This window comes from Aphidius gifuensis, linkage group LG1, assembly GCF_014905175.1.
Source record: "Aphidius gifuensis isolate YNYX2018 linkage group LG1, ASM1490517v1, whole genome shotgun sequence".
Lineage (NCBI taxonomy): Eukaryota > Metazoa > Arthropoda > Insecta > Hymenoptera > Braconidae > Aphidius > Aphidius gifuensis.
Genome location: NC_057788.1, coordinates 4,821,776 through 4,842,713, shown reverse-complemented (window position 1 = coordinate 4,842,713; position 20,938 = coordinate 4,821,776). Strand labels below are relative to the sequence as shown.

Sequence of the window (20,938 nt, the reverse complement as noted above, 5' to 3'; positions counted from 1 at the left end):
ATTAAAATTTTTTAATTAAATTTAAAAAAAAATATCAATTATCCGTTTTTATTATAATATTATATTATTTCTTTTAAAATGATTTATAAAAATATAATCATAAAAGACAAAGAATATTTTTTAAATTTCATTTCGTTAGGTTTTTTTTTTTCTTTTCATTTTTATTACATTTTTTTTGCTAATATTATACTAAATATTAATATTGCACATACAGGGAGAAGACAGCCAATATGCTCTAGATGGAATATTTGAGTGTCTACAATGTGCTGAAGGTTGTGAGTCTTGTGAGGATGGTTCACCCTGTGTCGTTTCCCTCAATTGGCTCATGAGAACAGCTATACTCATATTAGAGTGCTGTATCATTGCATGTCTACCAGCAGTTATACTTTTTACATGGAAATTTGGCAACGTCAAGGTGAGTTTTATAATAAACACATATATATTTATTTTATTTTTTCAAAACTATTTTCGTTTTATTAATATTTGTATAAATGTTTTAATGAATTTATCATAACTATGTTGTACAAATAAAATACTCCTCTTGATAATATTTAATTTTAAAAATAACGAGTTTCAACATTTTTATATAAATTTATTTTCATGAATTATTAAGAAAAACAAAATTAGGTTTTGAATTTTTTTCTGATTTTTCATATGAAATGTCACGTTAATATTTTGAAATGTTATGTCGAGTTATTTTTCAAATTATTCATTAGTATTATAACGTGTTGTGCGCAATACTAATTAAAATTAATTTTTAATTTTTATTTTCTTTATCTCATGGAATAACGTGTTTGTTTTTGCGTTGAATATAATATTATAAAAATGAATGAAAAAGGTCGTCTTTGTAAAATGTATCTGGTTTTTGTTGGATTAATCTAAGTGACTCTTAGGTTTTACTATATAGTCTTTGTGAATTCCCAGAGTGCAAAAAACCATATATAAAGTGTAAAAAATAAAAAAATAAAAAATACCTTTGTGGTTAACCATCGCCCAAAGGGAAAGTCTTTAATAACAGAAAACTACGTTGCTCATTGCATGGAAAGAAAATTACAGGAAAAGGATAAAAAAATTAGATTGAATAAAAAAAAAATGTAAAAAAGAAATGAAGGATATTGAAATTTTTATTACAAATAAAATAATTGATTTTCATTTCTTTATGAAAAATAATTGTAATTTATTTGTTTGAAAAATAAATTATATATTTATATAAAATTTCATTTATTTTTTATAAATAAACAGTTGAGACAAGTTTGATGACACGTGTCAGTATTTGATGATAATTATTTCAACAGTAAATTCACATTTGATCAGTATATAGACAGCTATTTTGAACTAAGTTAGCTTATTTCACTACAACCCGAGACTTTACTAAACATATTAAGTAAGAAATTAAACGACATTAGATTTCCTGGAAGTTCGATCGCAAAATATGATCAAGGAAAAAGGTATTTAATAATTCACTATGAAACTCATTACAACTACAATATTTAATTATTATACGATACTTTTAGTTTATAATACTTAAAAAAAAAACAATTTAGTAAAGAAAAAATTAAATTTAAACTATAAAATCATTTTTGGTTTTAGTTTATGTGGGTATTTTCAACTTGCTAAAAACAACTTAGTTTAAAAGCTCGGATTGAAACGAAATTTCAAAGTTATAAGTTATATTTTTCTTTGTTTTTATGAAATGATTTTTGGTTTGGTTTATGTAGTATAATTTTCATTTTATTCTGCTATTTATTAAAAATAAAATGAGTATTCATATTAGTTTATAAAACTAGCTTTATCTCTTGTTGAAAATAATCTTTATAAATGCTTTTAATGATGATACTTGAATGCCATTCAAAAAAGCATCGGAGTATTAGGTAGTTTTTTTTTTTTTTTTTTTTTTAAAGAATATTCAGTGGTAAATTTTTATTTTTTTTGAATTTTATTTTATTACCTGATTGATGTAATGAATAAAATTTAAATGAACGAAAATAAATAATAATTAAATAAGTAAAAACTTTATCGTATACTTTTAGATTTACTTTCTTGAATTTATATTTTTAAATATTATTATTAATTTAAAATACATTGATATGCGAAATGCCTTATGAAATATGCTAATATAAATTATAAAACTTTGTATCATATATTTATTTTTTATTACCAGGTATAATTGATAAATGAAATTATTTTTAAATTAAAATCATTTTTTTTCATATAAAATTAATGAAAAACTACTATAATTGATAATGAAATAAAAAAGTAATTTGAAAAAATATTTTTTTAATAAATATAATTATTTTTTTCCAATTGAAAAATTGATTTAGTTCATAGAAAAACAAAATTGATTTTATCCAATAATTTTTTTGATTGAACTAATAAGTATTTATTCTACTCATATTGTATTTTTTTTTTCTTTTTATTCTCACTCGTTGAAATAATACAGTCATTAATTACAAACTAAATTGAAAGACAAATTTGAATAAACAAATAAATTTTAAAAAAATACTAAAGCTGCAATTTTAATTAAAAAATTATGAGTTAATTTTTAATATCATTTGTATACAAGTAAGGGTTTTCATCTTTGTTTTGATAACTTAATTCAATGATAACATGATTACTGTAATTATTATCTCGTCATTATATAATAGTAACATAGAATTTTAAATTTGATTTTTAAATTTAAAATTAAAAACATTACATGAATTTAATAAATGGCTTTTCATAAAGTAACACGAGAAATATTTGAATGGCTCTATATATAATAATTAGAATTGTTCCTTTTTGAACATATTATTTTATTTTTTTCATTTTCATTTGTATTGAATAGATGTACATGTAAAGCATATAAATGAACAATAGAGAACACTCTAAACTGTTATGTGCTTTTAAATTATATTGGCTTTCATCGAATTTTTTTTTTTTTATTTCTCAGTGAATAAATCACCATTTACATCAGCCTTTGCATTCATAAAAGAATTTTTTATAAAATATATGAAATACCAGTTAAATTCAATTATTTTTTTTTCTTATCATTTGCAATATTTTAAATAGTATTCAAATTTTATTGCAGAGTCTTGTTTTTTAAATTTGAATTTTGTTTTTTTATCAATGAAAAATTATTATTAATTTAATTTATTATTTTCTTGAATTTGTATCTTTGAATTATTAATTATTATTATAAATTTGTATGCAAGAAGTTCTTAGAAATATCCTAATAAATCACAAAGTCTGTATTATTTGTTAATTCATTATCAAGTATGATCAATGAAGTTAATTTTATCAAAATTTCAATTGATTTTTTTTCAATTTAATTTCTTGTTATATTTTATAAATTTTCGATTGATAATGTGATGAGAATATCGATGAATAATAATAAATTAATATAAAGTTTAATGAATTGTAAAATTGGCAATTTTCATAAATTTATTATTTAAAATTAATAAATATTAACGAAATATTATATATAATTTTATATTGCAGCATTATATTATTCAAATTTATTATTCATGTATAAATTACTATATTTTAAATTTAAAAACTATAAAAATTGATTTATTTTCGGTAGAAAAATTATAAACTTTCACTCAAGATATGAATTGAAAAAAATTAATTTTACGTATTTCATTGTTATTGTAATTTTTTTTTTTTTATACAATCAAGGGATCAAAAGTGCCAGTCTCAGCTGAGTATACATATATAGATCTCAAGATATTTGTACGTTTACAAATTTTATATTTTTTCTTTATTTTTTTGTTCGTAAAACTACCCCAAGATTTATTACCCAGCTTCGATTACGCAGCACCCACAGGGGTTTAAGCAAACGAATGTTCAGACTACCTTCACTTTTTCAAAATAACACATCATTTTTTACTGTTTTTTTTTATTTTTTCGTTCATGTGGTTTACCTCTTTCTCCTTTTTTGGTTTCATCTTTTTTTTTATACATGTTTTTATTTTTTGTAATATATATAACAAACCAAAAACATTCAGAAACATATTTCATGTAAACACTATCTTGAAATTTATATCGAAATGTTCACCAACATAAAAAACATATTGAGTAAAATTTTTTTTTTCATCTTTTATTTCTATTTTTATATTATTTTTATTTTTTTACGTAAAAATTGTTCGTTATTTCTATAGACAGCATCATTTTTTCTCATCAAATATTGGAGAGTTTTATTTTTATATACATATACGTTAACGCCATGTCACATGAAATTGAAAATTGTTTTTTATTTTACTTTTTTTTTTATTTCCAATCACATCTAGAAGTATTGATGCGAAAAATACGTCTATAAGTCGATGATACAGAATGAAACAGTTATGCAGTAGGCAGATACAAAGATTCATTGTTTTAATATTTTAATCTGTATTTTTTTTTTTTTTTATTTGCTATTGCTTTTTAAATTCATTGACGATTGATATTTATAATAGATTTTCAACTGTCGACATTGATAAAAATTGCATTTTCAAAATGATGCTCGTTTTTTTTTATTAAATTTATTATTTTATTTCAAAAATTAAAAAAATCCAAACGCAAGGTAAAATGATTTTTGGAATTTTGAATTTTGATAAATTATGATAATTAGTTGAAATATATAAATATTATGTAAAAAGATAAACATAGCCCCTTTTATTTATATAATATTTGACCCAATTTTCTGACTCATATGTGAATTTATAAATTTGTTTTACCAGTTTTTTCTATTTGTTCATTTATCTTTTTTTTGTTTTTGAGATACGTATACGTGTATTTTGTATATTAAATTTAAGTTACAAAATAAATTAACTTGCTCAAATTAGGACTGGTTATAAATTTATAAATAATATCATGTTGTTTAAATGAGGATAATTTTCTACTTGTCCACACAAAAACCACATGATAACTTTTTGTAAAGTTGCTCAGTTGATAAACTTTTTTTTTTTAATTTCATTATATAACATATATAAATAAATATGTATGTATAAATGTAATATAAATATTATTTTTATAAAAAATTGATAAATTAAACAATTTAAAAGTCAAGAGGAAAGAAAAATATATGTATTTTTTTTATTTTAAGTTGAAAAGTATTGAATAAAAAAAAAAAAAAAAATTAAACCAAAAGTCATCTGAGACTGTGTTAATCAAAAAGGTTAGTCACCAACAGAACTTATTAGTTCAAGTCGAAGTAAAACTGAATGACAAGGGTTCTCAAAACAATGAGATGCCATCAGCAATGTAAAACGATTTTACCGTAAGCTCATTCTTTCGAGATTCCGAGAAAATAAAAGCTTGAAAATACTCAAAGACTTTCAAGGTGATAAAAAAAAAAAAAAAAAGCTTGCACTTTCTTTGAATTATTTTTTCTTTTTTTTTCTTTAAAATACTACCATTCATTTTTTTTTTTTTTTGACAGTTTACTAGGTTTTTAAAACATTTTCTTGAATCTTTTGTAACTCATTTTTACTTTGTTATTTTAGTTAAATAAAGAAAAAAGTAACTAAAAAATTCTTTTTGAGACATTATAAAAATTTTAAAAAATTAATATTTTATAAATTTAAAAACACAAGTGTTGATTTAGTTAGAAAAATAAAAACCTTGAACTTAAAATCATGCAGTTATAAAAAAAAAAAACTATAAAATCATTATATTGATTTAAGTTTATTTATTTTTGTTGAAAAATAAATACTTTGCTTTTTAAAAGTTCTATTTTATTTTCTTCTTATACATATATCGTTAGTCTGATTAGAAAAATATTTATTAAATATTTATCGATATTATCTTGTGCCAAAAGAAAAAAGCTTACACAAAAATATGTATACAAAAAAATACTAAAGCAAATACAGTTATTCAAAAAAAATAAATAAAATTGAACAAAAGAAAAAAAAATTGAAAAAGTATTTTCTTTTTATAAATAGTACAACAAAATTTTCAAATCTTCTTATTTCTAATATTTTTAATAATTTATTTTGTTTAAAATAAGAAAGTTTTTTTGACAAGTTTTTAAATTTAAACTTTTAAATAACTTTTTATGTATTGATTGTGTGTCGTCAATTTTTTCTGATCACTAGTTCATTTAAATACTTGCAAATTCTTTTGGGATTTATCCAACTTTTTCATACAATTTTACTACTTTTTTTTTCATAAATAATTTTCACTCGATGAATATGATAAATGTCAAAACTTTAAATTCATTCACTCGAGTGAAGACACAGAATTCCTCACGATTAAAACTCAATTTAAATGAAACTCAAAAGAGAAAAAAAAATACGTTAACAAATGAATAATGATCTTTAATTATAAATTTAAAATTCTTTTAATAATTTAAACTTTATTTATCATTTGAATAATTATTAAGAATTTTATTCTCATTGTTGTTTATTAACAATTTTCTTTAATTTCAATAGTAAATAAAATATAAAAAGTACTTTTATGAATTCTTAGGTTTTCAAATGAAAAATAAATAAAAAATATTTTGTTTTTTTTCCATGTATTTCTGTGTTTGTTTTGAATTTTGAGATATTTTTTTATCATAATTCAGTACGACTGAATAATCTCGTTGATATTTTTATAAATAAATTATATTGAAATATTAAAAACTCATTTTAATTAAAAAATATATTTCAATTTTTCTAAATACATTTTTATACAATTACTTGAGAATCATATAAACTTGTTTGAATTTAAAGTAAATATTAAATATTAATTTTTTCCTATTTTAATTGAAAATTGAAATTAATATTTTTCATTATTAATTTAATTTTCAAAATTGGTATACCAATGTTTGTATAATTCTTAGATATTCAATTTATATTGGAGTATTTGTTCCACATTTAATTTCAGTCGTTTAATAAATTCTAAAAGTACCAGGTCCTGTAGAGTTTGAATTGGAATTCAATAGGTATTTGGAAAACTATTCGATCTTTGGCAAATATCTGAGACATGAATTCTAACTGAACATAGAATCGTGTTTAATTTTCAATGTAAATATGTGGTGTCACCAAACTTGCCAAATTTTATAAATAAATAAGAAAAATAAAAAATAAAATAAAAAATGAATAGCACTGTAATAATTTTTACTGGTGATTTTTAATACTAAATTTTCTACAATATTACAAGAGTTTAATGAATCTAATTTTTCTCTTTAAATATTTTACTTGTAAATTATAATATAAATTTTAAATTTATCTGTTACAATTTGTTTGGAATTTTTTTCATAGAGAAATTAATGTTTTAATTTAAATTAAAATTCTTACTGTATAAAATTAACAAATAAAATTTCGTTTTTCTTTTTATGATTACTAGGCCGCGATACAATTTGTCTTTTGTAGAAATATATTACCAGTTAACCTTTCTCAAAGTAAATCACACTGAATGTGATAACTTTGTTTCTCGTAAAATTTATAACTTCTATTATAAAATAGTCTTATATATATTTTTGGTATCTTCCCTTATTTAACTGTGTTAACGACTTGTAAAGATTCATTTGAGCATCTGGTTTATTTAAAACTATAAAACATTCAAATGAGAAAATTTATACAATGATATTTTTTTATTTTTTTAATATAAAAATTCTTCAAAAATCAACACCTTTACAAAATTAACAAATAACATTCTTCAAGAATTTCCATAGTACCTTTTTTATTTTTTTTTTTTATAAATTTTATTTTTATAAAAACATTAAACATTTAAGCATCTATTTGAAATAGAATTAGGATACATTAAAGTCATTCAATTTCCTCTTACAAATATTGTCACATATTTATATTGACTAAACATAAATATTTATAATATTCCACATAATGCTGACATATAAATTTTAGATTAATTTTAAACTCGAAACTTTAACAAGAAATAAAGTTTTATTTAATTTTGAATATATTTATCATTCGCAATTTGATGAAGATATTAATAATTAATTAATACACAACTTAATATCAACAACAACTTTATAACTTTAACAAATTACAGATGATTTATATAAACATAAACATTCAAATATAATATTGACTATAGTAGTTGTAAAAATAAATAATTAATGAATAATAATCATATCAAATATTTTGTATTTTTTTCAACTTTTCAAATAGTTATCTAGTAATAAAAAAAAAAGTCAAGCAATCATAATTGAATAATAATTTTTTTAAATTTTATTTCATGACAATTTCTCGGTAGAAAAAAAAAGGCATTATTTTATATGAAGAGGTCAGGTTTATGGTCAATAAAATAGTTGCTTTATAACTTGGATATAGCATATTGAAACTTGGTAATTCTCAGTAGTGCATATAGTCGTTGAGTCAGACAAGGAGGGTCACTAACATCAAAACATTTCATCGTTTAACATACAACTTACGTAGTTGGCGTCATGTTGTCCGTGTATTAGCCTTGAATTATTCATTATTAACTGGAAGCTTTAAAATCATATGTGAAAAGTCAATGTTTGTTGAAGGAAAATAGAAAAGAATACAGATAAAATTAATCGCTCGATTATAAAAATTGATTATATATATTTTAAATAATTTTGAATCAATTAATTTTATAAATTTTTTATTCGTGGTGACATGGAAAATTTAAATAAATCAATTAATTCTGAGAATTTTGACTATATTGTCAACTATGTATAGCCCTCCCAGTTGTGATATTTCTACTGAATTTTATAAAATTATTCAGCAGTATAAAATTTAATAAAAAAATAATAAAAAATATAAATCAATGTTTGTTTAATTTATTTTTTTTTTAAATTATAAAAATTAATATTTAATATTTTATTTTTAATTGAAAAAAATCTATTTTTTTATTTACAGGTTGTAAAAGCTGCAAGTCCAGTTTTACTGAGGGTTATTGTTCTTGGTGCATTTTTTATTTATTCTACAGTGAGTTTAATAAAATTTTATTATCATTGTATTTTTAATTATTTTGTTTTTGGTTTATAAATTAAAAATTTTTGTAAAAATTATAATAAAATATGCAATGTGGTTAAATATGTGTGTCGATAAATTTAGTCATATCATGGCTGCTGATATGTGCTGGCAGGTAAAATCTAAAATCCATGAGGATGTTTCTCAACGATGAAATTGCACTGGATGTGGTAACGATATACGGTCGATTAACCTCGAGAAACCCGTGGGCTATAGACAATTGTAAAAGCTTCAACAGCTATTGGCGTTTATATAACCATTCTGCGGTTTTCGCGGTTTTTAAAAATTTTTTTTTCTCTTTTTTTCTTTTCTTTTGGTTAATTATAATATACCCCGTCTTGTTTATGACATTTGTGTATTCGAAAAAATATTTTTATTTTTAACAATTAATGTGCAATCTTATTTCATATTTTCTATTAATATTTTCTATTATTTTATATTAAAAATAAAAAAAAATATACACCACTGAATTATTACGATTTATTGAAAAAAATCTTAATTAAATTTCTCAATTATAAATATAATGGTTATTAAAAATTTTATTCACACAATATTTGCCAAAGTTACGAGTCTCAATCATAAAATCATATATATCATAAATTTTATTATGAAATATTGTCGTGTATTTATTACATAGCTGTTTGGTTTTTTTTTTTTCTATCGAATTTTTTCAATAAAAGTTGGTATAATTATTATGAAATATATATTTTTTATTTTTTCATGAAAGAGAATTAATGTTTATCCCATTTTCATTCACTATTGTAAATACACATATTGAATATTAAATTTTTTGTAGAAATAATCCATGCATGTATATTTCGATTTTTTTTGAAAAATATTTTTCAATTTCATTAATGTATTTTATACCTTTGGGGAGTTTATTTAGTATACATATATATTTGATAATATTATTGATAATTTTTTCAGACTATCGTGATGTATCCACGTCCAAATGTTGTGACCTGTACGATAAGAGTATGGCTTCGGGAAATTGGTTTTTCTCTTACATACGGTGCTCTGATGCTAAAAACATGGAGGTAAATATTTATGTATAAATATTTTTATAAATTTGTGATATTTCTTTATTATTTTTTTTTTTAATATCCATACAAAATAATGAAAAAACATGAAATATATATTTTTATATTTCTCCGTCATTACTGAAAAGCTAAAATTTTTTATTTCTTTTAGTTAAGATCTTGATTTATTTTTTTTTTATATTTATATAGTAAATATAATTTCATTGAATTATTAGCATTGTACTGTGTGAATTGTGTAGAAGTAATTGTGAAGAAAAAAAATATAACAATAAACATAAAAAATATAAAAATAAAATAAATCAGTACAAAGGATATTTTACGATGCGAAAAAAATTTGAGCAATGAGGTGTGAGTACAGAGATATAAAAAGATAAATTTTCAAGACAAAAGTAAATATAGCTTTCAGTTGAAATAGTGTCTCTCTGACCTCTTGAAAGACAAGTGGACTCGAAAAAAAAAATAAAATAACTCAATGTGAATATTTTTTTTATCAATCAGAACCATGCATGTTATCGAAAAAAAAAAAATCATAATAATAAAACGAAATGTTGATTTATAAAGAGAACAAAAGAAAAAAAATTCATTCAAGTTATAAATAAATATTAACGCTAAAAAAATATAATTCAAAAAAAAAAATAAAAACTGATAAGTCAACTTGAAAAGTATTATTTAAAAAATTTTAAAATTTATAATAATATAGTAACAATAATACAAATAATGATGACAATGATAAATAGTTGAGTATTTAAAAAAAAAGCCTTGAACTTTATTTTAAATTTTACAATCTTGATATAATTTTTTTCTTTTTTTTGTATAAACATTTGACTCAAAGTGAATTAAAGTTATCCATGATTAAAGAAAAGAGATTGAAATAAATAAATAATGAACAAATACATTTGAGTAGTATATATTTAAAAAATCGTTGATAGAAAAAGGTCAGCTTAAAACAACTTTACTCCAACTAAGATCGATGACCGCAAACCATTACCACAAATTTTCCTCTTTTATATTTTCAATTTTTATATTTTTTTTTCTAATTTTTTATTATTTCTGTTTTTATATTTCTCATTATTTTCTCTTAGTTGCAATATTTATTTTTTTTAAACAGATAAAAATAATATTTTAAAATGAAAAGTAAAAAATATATTTATATTTTTTATTTATTTTAATAATTAAAAAAAAATAATTATGTATTTATATTTTTTTGTTTTTATATTTATTTATAATTTTATAAAAATTTATAAATCGATTTAATTATAATTGCAGTTTTAATATTATTGGTATCATGGATTTTTTTTAATTTTTATTTAACAGGATATCCGTTATATTTCGTGTGAGATCAGCAAAAGCAGTAAAAATAACAGACATGAATTTATTAAAACGTCTGGGAATAATAGTCACGATATTCAGTGTATTTCTTGGTATACGAACAATTGTAGCACCACCAGTTGTAATTGTTGGACGTACTGCTGATGATCTAAAAGCTTATCTGTGTCAAACAAATTGGTGGGATCATAGCTTTACAACTCGTAAGTACACTTGTTCGTTTTTAATAACATACACTTGTATTGCAAAAATAAAGTATTAACCATTAAAATAAAAATACATTTATAAATTGGAAAATAACTGGTGCAAAAGCAACAAGTGCTTGTCCAAAAAAAAAACAAAATTCAAATTAGATTTCACATCAATGGTTTTTTAATTTATTCGACTCTATAATTACACATTAATTATTATTATTTTAATTTTGAAATAAAATTATTAAAATATAACAAAAAAAAAGTCAATTATAAATAAAAAATCCTCTTACAAAATAATGAATCTCAAACTTGATGTGGAGTTTCAATTCCATGCTATTTATTTATTTTTTTTTTTTGAAATAAAAACTAGTTGGGCAAATCTGGATTACATTTTTTTTTTTCGTATTTTAAATATGCTGTATTATTTTTCTAATTGAAATAATAATAATGATTATTTAAAAAAGTTTTATTTAAATTCATATCGTAATGTATTAAAAAATTTATTTTACTTTATTTATTCAAATTAATTTTATTCATTTTAAAAAAATATTTACACAAGTCTATAAAAAATTATTACATGAATATTTTTCATCTACAAAGGATAGAAAAAATAATTTATAAATATTTACTATTTATATTTGAAAAAAAAGCATATAAAATTAATATTTTTAAATTTTAAAAGTGAAATTTGATGGTTTAATTTTTTTTTTTTTTAAATATAAAATTTATATTTCATTAAAATGATACCATTATTTTTAATTATAAAATAACTTTTTTTATTTGTAATAAATATGTGTTATTTTTTTTTTTATATTTTGCAGTGGAAGTTATGTTTCTTATATGGGGAATAAGACTTTGTATTGTCGTACGTAAAGCACCATCTGAATTTAACGAAAGTCGTTTTATCTCAATGGCAATTTATAATGAATTTCTACTTTCAGTATTTCTCAATGTTTCCATGTAAGAAAAACATTTTATTATTTACTTAATTATTAATAAAAATAACATAATAGATATTAATTTAATTTTCTATAATTATAATATGAAATTTAATTTAATAAATATATTGTATAATTTAAATTCACTTTACCACAACATATTTAGTTGACAAATTACTAAAAGTAATTATAATTTTAATCAAAATTGATTGACTTCTGTATATTCACAGTTTACGTGTCTATGAAAATATTTAATTGTTTAAATTTTAACATAAATATATTAGTTTTTATATGATGTAATTTATACAAATTGACAATGTCTCTTGTAATTGTCATCACTGACAAACTCAGTAAATAACTGTACATATTTGACCAATTCCGTTGGCTTTTCCTTGGCAAATACGTCTACTGTTTCTTGGTGTCTCAATAGTACAATATATATATATTTACTTTTTGATCTACGTGTCTGAAATAGTCTTACTAAATTCTCAAAATTCGTTAAGTTAATAGTAAAATTTTGTAACAGCATTTGATCAACTGAGATTGAATATTATAAAAAAATTTTATTTCACTATTTAATATATTTTTCTACTGTAATATTTGTTCAAGTAAATGAAAATTGAAATTTTTTCACAGGTTTTTTCTTCAATCACCAGCCAATCCGGATTTACTTTATATAATTTTTTTTTGTCACACTCAATTGACAGTAACTCTGTTACTTTGTCTAATATTTGGTAGCAAGGTAAAAATAATAATAAATAAATATAATATTAATTTTAGATGTTTATTTTATCTTAATAATATTTTGATGTTTATTGTTTAATTTTGAATATGTACACAGGCTTATGTCGTATTTCGTGGTGGTGGAAAAGAGGATTCAATTGGAAAGCTTCCAGGTACAACTGGTAAATTTATTGGTAAATCGTGTCGTGCACAGGCTGCCAGTAACCAGACCAATTCCATTTCTCTGCAACAGGCTAATTTTACTGAGGAAGGAGATGGTATTACGGTAAGAAAATCACCCTTTATCACAAACAAAATTTATACACTGGCCAAATAAATTACTCAACAATTGAAACTCTTTTTTTCATTACAATTTATATTTAAAAATTAAATTTATTTAAACTCTTTTAACTCAAATAAATGCAAATTTAATTTTTATATTTACATTTATATATAAAATCGTTGAATTTATATGGAAATGAAATTTTTCGAAGAATAAAATACATAGACTTTTTATCAAATAATATCGTAAATTATAAAATCAATAGAAAAAAAAAAGAGAAAAAAAACCGATTTTTTAAATAAAATTTTTAGGAAGAATTTCGTCGACTTTATGGACAACTTGAATTATTAAAAGAAAAAAATTTACGTCAGGGTAATCGTCATTTGGCAAATAAAATATTAGCAATGCAAGATGCTGCAAATCGTACTGAGCCAAATATATCAACAATCCAAGCAATATCATCAAGTTTGAGATTAAATGATCAACCAAATACAATTGTTGATGAATTAGAAATGGTTGTAAAAGGAGAAAATGAATCTTGTATTGATAGTAAATATAATATCAATAATAATATTTCTAATAAAATAAAAAATAAAAAATTTATAAATAAAAATAAACCAATTAAAATATTAAATGATGATAACAGTGATGATTTACCATCAACATCATCACAAAAATCACATGATAATATTGATGATAAAAATAATAAAGAACCATTAAAATGTGATAATAATTTTGAGCCAAATAATGACGATAATGATGATGATAAAATGACAAATGTTATTTCAGTTAAAACTGATAATTATGATGTGGTGGTAGTCGATGATAAGTCAAGTGATCAAAATCAAGATCAGGATAATAAAAAATCCGGCCATGCTCGTACACATGCTATTGTCATTAACCTTGATGACAACAGCAGATTTTCTGAAGAAGTTACTGTGTAATTAATTATCTTCTCTTGCTTTTTTCTTTAGTGTTGTATTTTCTTCTCCTTTTAATTTCGTGATAGTTGATAAATCTTTATTTGCTTCAAGTAGATAGCAATTTAAAAAAAATAAATTTAAATCAAAATATTATCCCGAATCATTAAATTAACATGGGGATATATGTGTGTGTGTGTGTGAGTTGATGATCTTTTAATGTATTTATAAAAAATTTTTCTGTAATATAAAAAGCATACGTGATGTTAAATATTATTCATTAATTTATTGTGATATCATATTAAATATTTCATTTATTATTAACAAAACTGAAATATTAAATTTGAAAATTCATTACAATTTAAATGACACCTTAATTATTTTTTTTTTAATTATTAATCTTAGAGAGGAGAGAAATCTTTGAGAGAAAAAAGTTCTTCCTATAATTTATTAATTATTTTCTTATTTTTAAATACACTGATTTAATATAAAAAAATTAAATAATTTTTCGAGTAAAGCTTTGTTTTAGATGTATAAATTTTAATGTATTATTTTTAGCAATTAAAAATTTAATCAATGTATTTTAATTGTTTCAAATTGAGATTGAAAAAAAAATATAAAAAATAAAAAATTTTTGAGCTTTTGTAAAGTGTAAATATGATTTATGAATAATAAATATTAATTACGATAATTATTTATACATAATTGATCGTTAATTATTTAACGCTAATTAATGTAGCATAAAATTTTTATTTGTTATTATAATATTATAATTGAATTTATTACGATAAAGTGAATATAATAAATTGCCATATTTTGAGCTTTATCAAGACAACATAGTGATAGTAATTATAGGCAATGAAAAAATAAAAAAAAATGATGACATTTTTTTTTTTTTATCATGATAATAATAATATTAAAATATTTAACTGAATATTGTAAATATATTTTATTTCTTTTAGGTAATTATTTTGTTGCCAAACAATTTGGTTTAAAATTTTATGCAAAACTTTTGCAATTTAAAATTTTATATACGTCCAAGTTTGTTATTTTATTTTTTATCTTTAATTTAAAATTAATAAAAATTACATTTTAATATTGAACACCATTGAAAAATATCTCGGATAAATTTGAAATAAGAAAAAAGTTTTTTAAAAAAAATACACAGCAGCCGCATGCACTTTGAAAATTACATGAAACTTATCTGTCTGATTAAATATTGATTTAATTCCCTTAAAAATTTTTCAATGATAAAAAAAATAATTTAATCTAGTTTATTTATTGAAAAAAAAATATAATTAAATTTGGATAAATGTATATTAAAATATACTAAATAATAATATTTAAAAAACATCAAGTTTTTAAAATTAAAAAATACAATTAATTGACATTTTGTGTCTAGTTTGTATAAAATTTTTTTATGTAATTGTTAGTGTATCTTATTAATTATAAGTATAATATTATTATGATGATAATATTTTGGCATCGTGCATTGAACATATCAATTTAAAAAATTTTAAACATACATTAATTGTAAAATTGTTTTATTTTTTTAAAAACTAGTCAATTTTATTATTTTTATTTTCAATTAAAAGCTTTTATTGTATTAAATTTACTACCAAGAAAATGATCACAATGAGGAGGTAATATGAGCCCCAATAAAACGACCCTTTGAGATTGTCAAATTTAATTAAATAATACCACGTGACTGTTATAACAATCACACACGTAATCAAGATACATATTGTATTACATTAATTAACTAATTGGTCAAATACTTTTGATAATTATTTTTAACATTATCAAAATTCAAATTAATACTTTATCTATTTTTTTACACAAACTCATTAGGCATAATAATTTTTATTATTTCAATTAAATATCATATTTCATTGCATATTTCAGATACTATTAATTACAAATTTTTCAGCATCAAAAATATTGAATTAAATTAATTATTCAGTCAATCAGTTGTCAATAGTCAAAACCATTATATTATATTATAATAAAAAAAAAAAAAAACATTTTTAAAAAACTCGTTTATTAAATTTTTGGTTATTATTTTTAAAAAATAATTATTGATAATTGCTCATATTACTAGTCATACTATATAAATTGAATAAAATAAAAAAAAATTTAATTGTAAATAGTATATTGTATGGTAGTAATCATAATAGCGTTAAAATAAATTTAAAAAAATAAAATAATAATAAGAAAACAAGTTCAGTGATAGTTATGGGTTAATTATTAAATAAAAAAAAAATTAAAATAACTTGTATTTAATATCAAGCTCATATCAAGCACCGTTTGAGTGATTGTCAAGTGTATATTGTAAATAGTGCTGAAAAAACGAATAAATAAATAAATAATAAATAAATAAATATTAATTAAATAGTTAAAATATATATATATATATATATCAAAATATTGTTATTGAAATTTTTGTTTATATATTATAATTATTTTAATTGATTTATAATAATTATTGTAATAATTTACGTTGATAATATATGTCATCAAAGTATGTATAATAATTGTAGATTAATTATTAACAAGTGAGGCTCGTAAAATCTGGTGCTTTATGAGTTATTGACATACTTTTGCAATTAATCAATAAATTAATTGTTAAATCATCATGTTTTAATGTATGAGTATTCATAATGAAAATATTTATAATCATTATAACACAATGAATTTATTGTCACACAATGTTTGACCAAATTTATCTAATAAAAAAATGTATTGTTGTATATATTATTCAGTGTTTTTTTATTGATTTATTCTTATAGCTATTTATTAAATTTAAATCAATTTGTTTTCTTTTTTTATTTCTTTTTTGGAGAATGTTTTTTCAGTTTCTCATTTGTACTTTTCTGCATTTCTACTTTTTCATCATCAAAGGTAAGTTTTTTTTTTTGTTATTCTTCAAAGAAAAAAGTAAATTATATTTTAATCAACTTGTTCTTTAAAAAAGTAGTTACTAAAACTTAATTACGTATTTTAAAAAAATTATTTTCAATTGAAAGCAATTATTGAAAGTGAATTTGTGAAAAGTAAAACTTGGTTTTTATTTTTTTTTCATAAGCTTAAAATTCTTCAAGTAAACTATCTTATAGTTAATAAAAAAAAACATAGTAATAAAATTTATTAATACATAAAAATGAATAAAACATGATATTCAAAAATACTAGTAAGTATTTATATTTCATTTTAAAATTTGTAAATTGATATGCTGCGTTTAAATAATATTTACAAACCAAGCACGTCACTGTTGTATGATTGATTGCTAAGAGATTTATGAAATTTTATAAAAAAACAGTGTTTAGTTTACTCGATTTTTGTGAAAATATAATTTAACACAATGCCAGCTATGATGGATGCCAATAAAATATTTATAAACTCAATATCATAAATCATAATATAAATTTAAAAACAACAAAAATATAGAAAAGTAACAAATAAAATGATATAAATTTAATTGAAAAGTTAAAATTTTATTGTCTCATTAAATTTTCTCGTCAGCTCATTTAATATGAATGCATTTTTCCTTTGATTTTTTTTTTTTAAATCTGTACGATTTCGGTTGAGACAGATATAAAATTTCAAGAGATATTTTTAATTGAAAATTCGTGTTTTCAACTTCCTATATCTTTGTGTGTCGACTCATCATGTTTGCTCTTTTTCACAACTATAATATAGTTGATTTATATTACTTTTTTTAGTATATCCACATTTTTTTATGTTCGTTTTCCATTTTTTTTTTTTTTTTTTCTTATTCTCTTTTCCTTTGGCATAGGACCAAATTTGTGTGCTTCTGCCACTGACTTTCACTAGTGTTGTCGGACTTTTTTTTTTTATAATCTCTGATATGTGCAGTTATATCTCTGGCAGTGCCAGATTCACATACAATCTCACTTCATTCGTTAAAAATAAAATAAAATAATGAACCCAGTAAAAAAGAAAAAAACAAAAAAAAAGTATATAAAATTCGAGGCCTGAAATTGTTTGTTTTTCTTTTGACCTCTAAATGAGAAACTTTATATATTTTAAATTCTGCTCACTTTTATATTATAATAAATAAAATTCAAATTCTTTTTTTTTTCTTTTTCTCTGCAAAATGTTTATTTATTTTTATTTTTTGTCATGAATTGTGAGTTATGTTTTTTTGTTTTTCCTTGGACATTTACTGAGGTACATGAAAGCTAATGGTAATCGATCTCGAGGGTCTCATCTTTTTTGTTGAATCGTTCTACACTCTGCCTAAGTTATAAAAAATATACAAGTATATATATACAAGGACACCCTTATAATATTTCACTTGATGTGCATAAGTTGGCTCAAACAACCCCATTTTATGTCACAATTTGTTTCTGAGATATTTCAACATGAATAAATAAAAATTATCAAAATAAATATACACACAGCTACCAGATTAAAATAAACAATTATTGTTTTATGACTTCAACAATTAACTAGTTAAAAAATTGATTAAAAAATTATTTTTCAAACGACTTAAAATGATTTTTCAAGTACTATATAATTTTCATTTCGTGTGCCACTTGTTTCATCTATAAATAAAAAAGTACATGCAGTTTTGAATAATTAAATAAAATTAATTAAACAATTAATTATTGAAATTTCTTTGATCAACAAATAATAATACTTCTTTAGTATAAATATATAAATTTTTGTTATCTGAGATGGAAATGTTGGTAGATATAAATTGGATTATATTCAAGCTAATTCTCTCTGACACAAGTAAACCAAGCTTAACCAGAAAATTCATTTGTGATTCACCATGTTACAAATGCATTAGAGTATTGCTTTGATCTTAGTTATCAACAATACATCTAGGAAACATGACGATGTCATGGATATATATTTATCACAATATATATAAACTATATACTCATTGTACATATGTGAATTTAACATGAAAATAATATATCAATATTCAATATGTATATTGATATCTCACATAATTATTTCTATTCAAAGTTACACAATAGTTTATGTATACATTTCTATTGAAAATTTTTACAATACGTTTATTTTTATTTTTTTTTTTTACTTCGTTTGATTCAATTTTCATGTTATATGTTGTTGAATAAATTGAATTATAAAAAAATGTATTTGGCAAAATTTTGAGTTATAATATTTTTATTTTATTATTTTACTTTTTATTTTTTTTCAAAGAAAATTTTTATCCTTTGGAGGATAAATATTTGAAAATATTTTTATTTAAATTTATATTTATAAAATATTTAAAAATTTTATTCATCAAAGTAAATATTTTCGAAATAAAAAAAATATAATTCTTAAGTTTGTTTTTGTACTTTTTTTATTTATATTTTTCTTTGAATGATGAAAAATATGTATGATATTGATACGAAAATTATATTTATATTTCAAAAATACTATGGTGGGGCGCTTGGTGCCTATCCCACCTCCGTAATAAGCGAATTGAATAGCAAAAAAAAAAAAATGATTATTATTTTTAATGTATATGTAATAGGATATTCTGGGAAATATAGGGAATCAATGATTAATGTCGGAAGGAAATATGCACTGGACAATATCAAGCCAAGTGCATTGAGCGTGATTTCAAGGTAGATATAATTCTGATATACGATATAACCATAAATTCAATATTTAAGAATATTCTACAAGACTGATCAAAAGCTCAGGTCAATCATAGTTTTATTGATTTGAATAAATTTTTTTTTTTTCTATTCGATAAAGTAAAATGATATGCTAACAAAAAATATAATCAAAGAGAACATATGGAAATACAAAATCCTTGTGAGATTTGAAAAAAAATTGGTTATTTATTTTTACAATTTATCTATTTATTTTTTTGAATATCGTTGTACTTGAATTTTTATTTTTTTATACATGAAAAATGATTCAGCCATTATATGAATAAAATAAATTTAAAATTGATATACAAATTATGTTGGATTTATTTCTAACATGTTTTTAAAATTGACTAATATTTTTTCAAGTATAATATTAGTAATATTTAATTCAACAAAATTGCAAAGAAGCAAGATGTTAGATTAAATTTAAAGATCTTTCATATGAATATCTCAAGTGTTTCACGTACCAACGATTATGTATGACAAAATAATAAAAATATTTCATACGCATATTGTATCCTTCGAAATTTCTATCTTAATTTTCCGAATACTTAAAAAAATTTAAACACTATTTAACTTTGAATATAGAATTTTGCATTTTAATTATTTTTATTAATAAAAATTATTATAATTATATTTGTTTTTCGTAGCTACATTTAAAGTACAACTTTACAAATTGACTGACAAAATTTGTACTTTAAATTAGCAAAGTTTCAAGGTGTTAGATTATACTGGTGGTTACAAATATCATCAGTACTTGACGTCAACATTAACATTTCCAACAAAATTATCAAAACAGCGTTAAGATTTAACTTTAAAATATTTAAAAAGTAAAATATACATTATTTTATTACTTTTAGTTTTATGTATTCATGTTGAAGCAAGTTTGTGCCAAATAATTTTTATGATAAGTTGAAGATATTACTTGTAAAAATTCATACACTTGTTGCAGGAAATAATTTTTTTTCTTGCGAT

At 20.7% G+C, this 20,938-nt stretch overlaps 1 protein-coding gene across 1 annotated transcript in view; it reads left to right on the top strand.

Annotated features, from left to right (window-relative positions):
- Positions 1-16,298, top strand: part of LOC122847872 (probable G-protein coupled receptor 158) — a gene marked incomplete at its 5' end in the record, with an annotated part of 47,657 nt that extends 31,359 nt beyond the window's left edge. The window contains 8 exons of the mRNA XM_044145730.1: positions 215-415; positions 8,787-8,855; positions 9,828-9,937; positions 11,255-11,469; positions 12,282-12,420; positions 13,035-13,140; positions 13,240-13,407; positions 13,716-16,298. Coding sequence (XP_044001665.1) covers positions 215-415; positions 8,787-8,855; positions 9,828-9,937; positions 11,255-11,469; positions 12,282-12,420; positions 13,035-13,140; positions 13,240-13,407; positions 13,716-14,348 — 1,641 coding nt within the window. The remainder of the gene's footprint in view (positions 1-214; positions 416-8,786; positions 8,856-9,827; positions 9,938-11,254; positions 11,470-12,281; positions 12,421-13,034; positions 13,141-13,239; positions 13,408-13,715) is intronic.
- Positions 16,299-20,938: the final 4,640 nt, after the last annotated feature.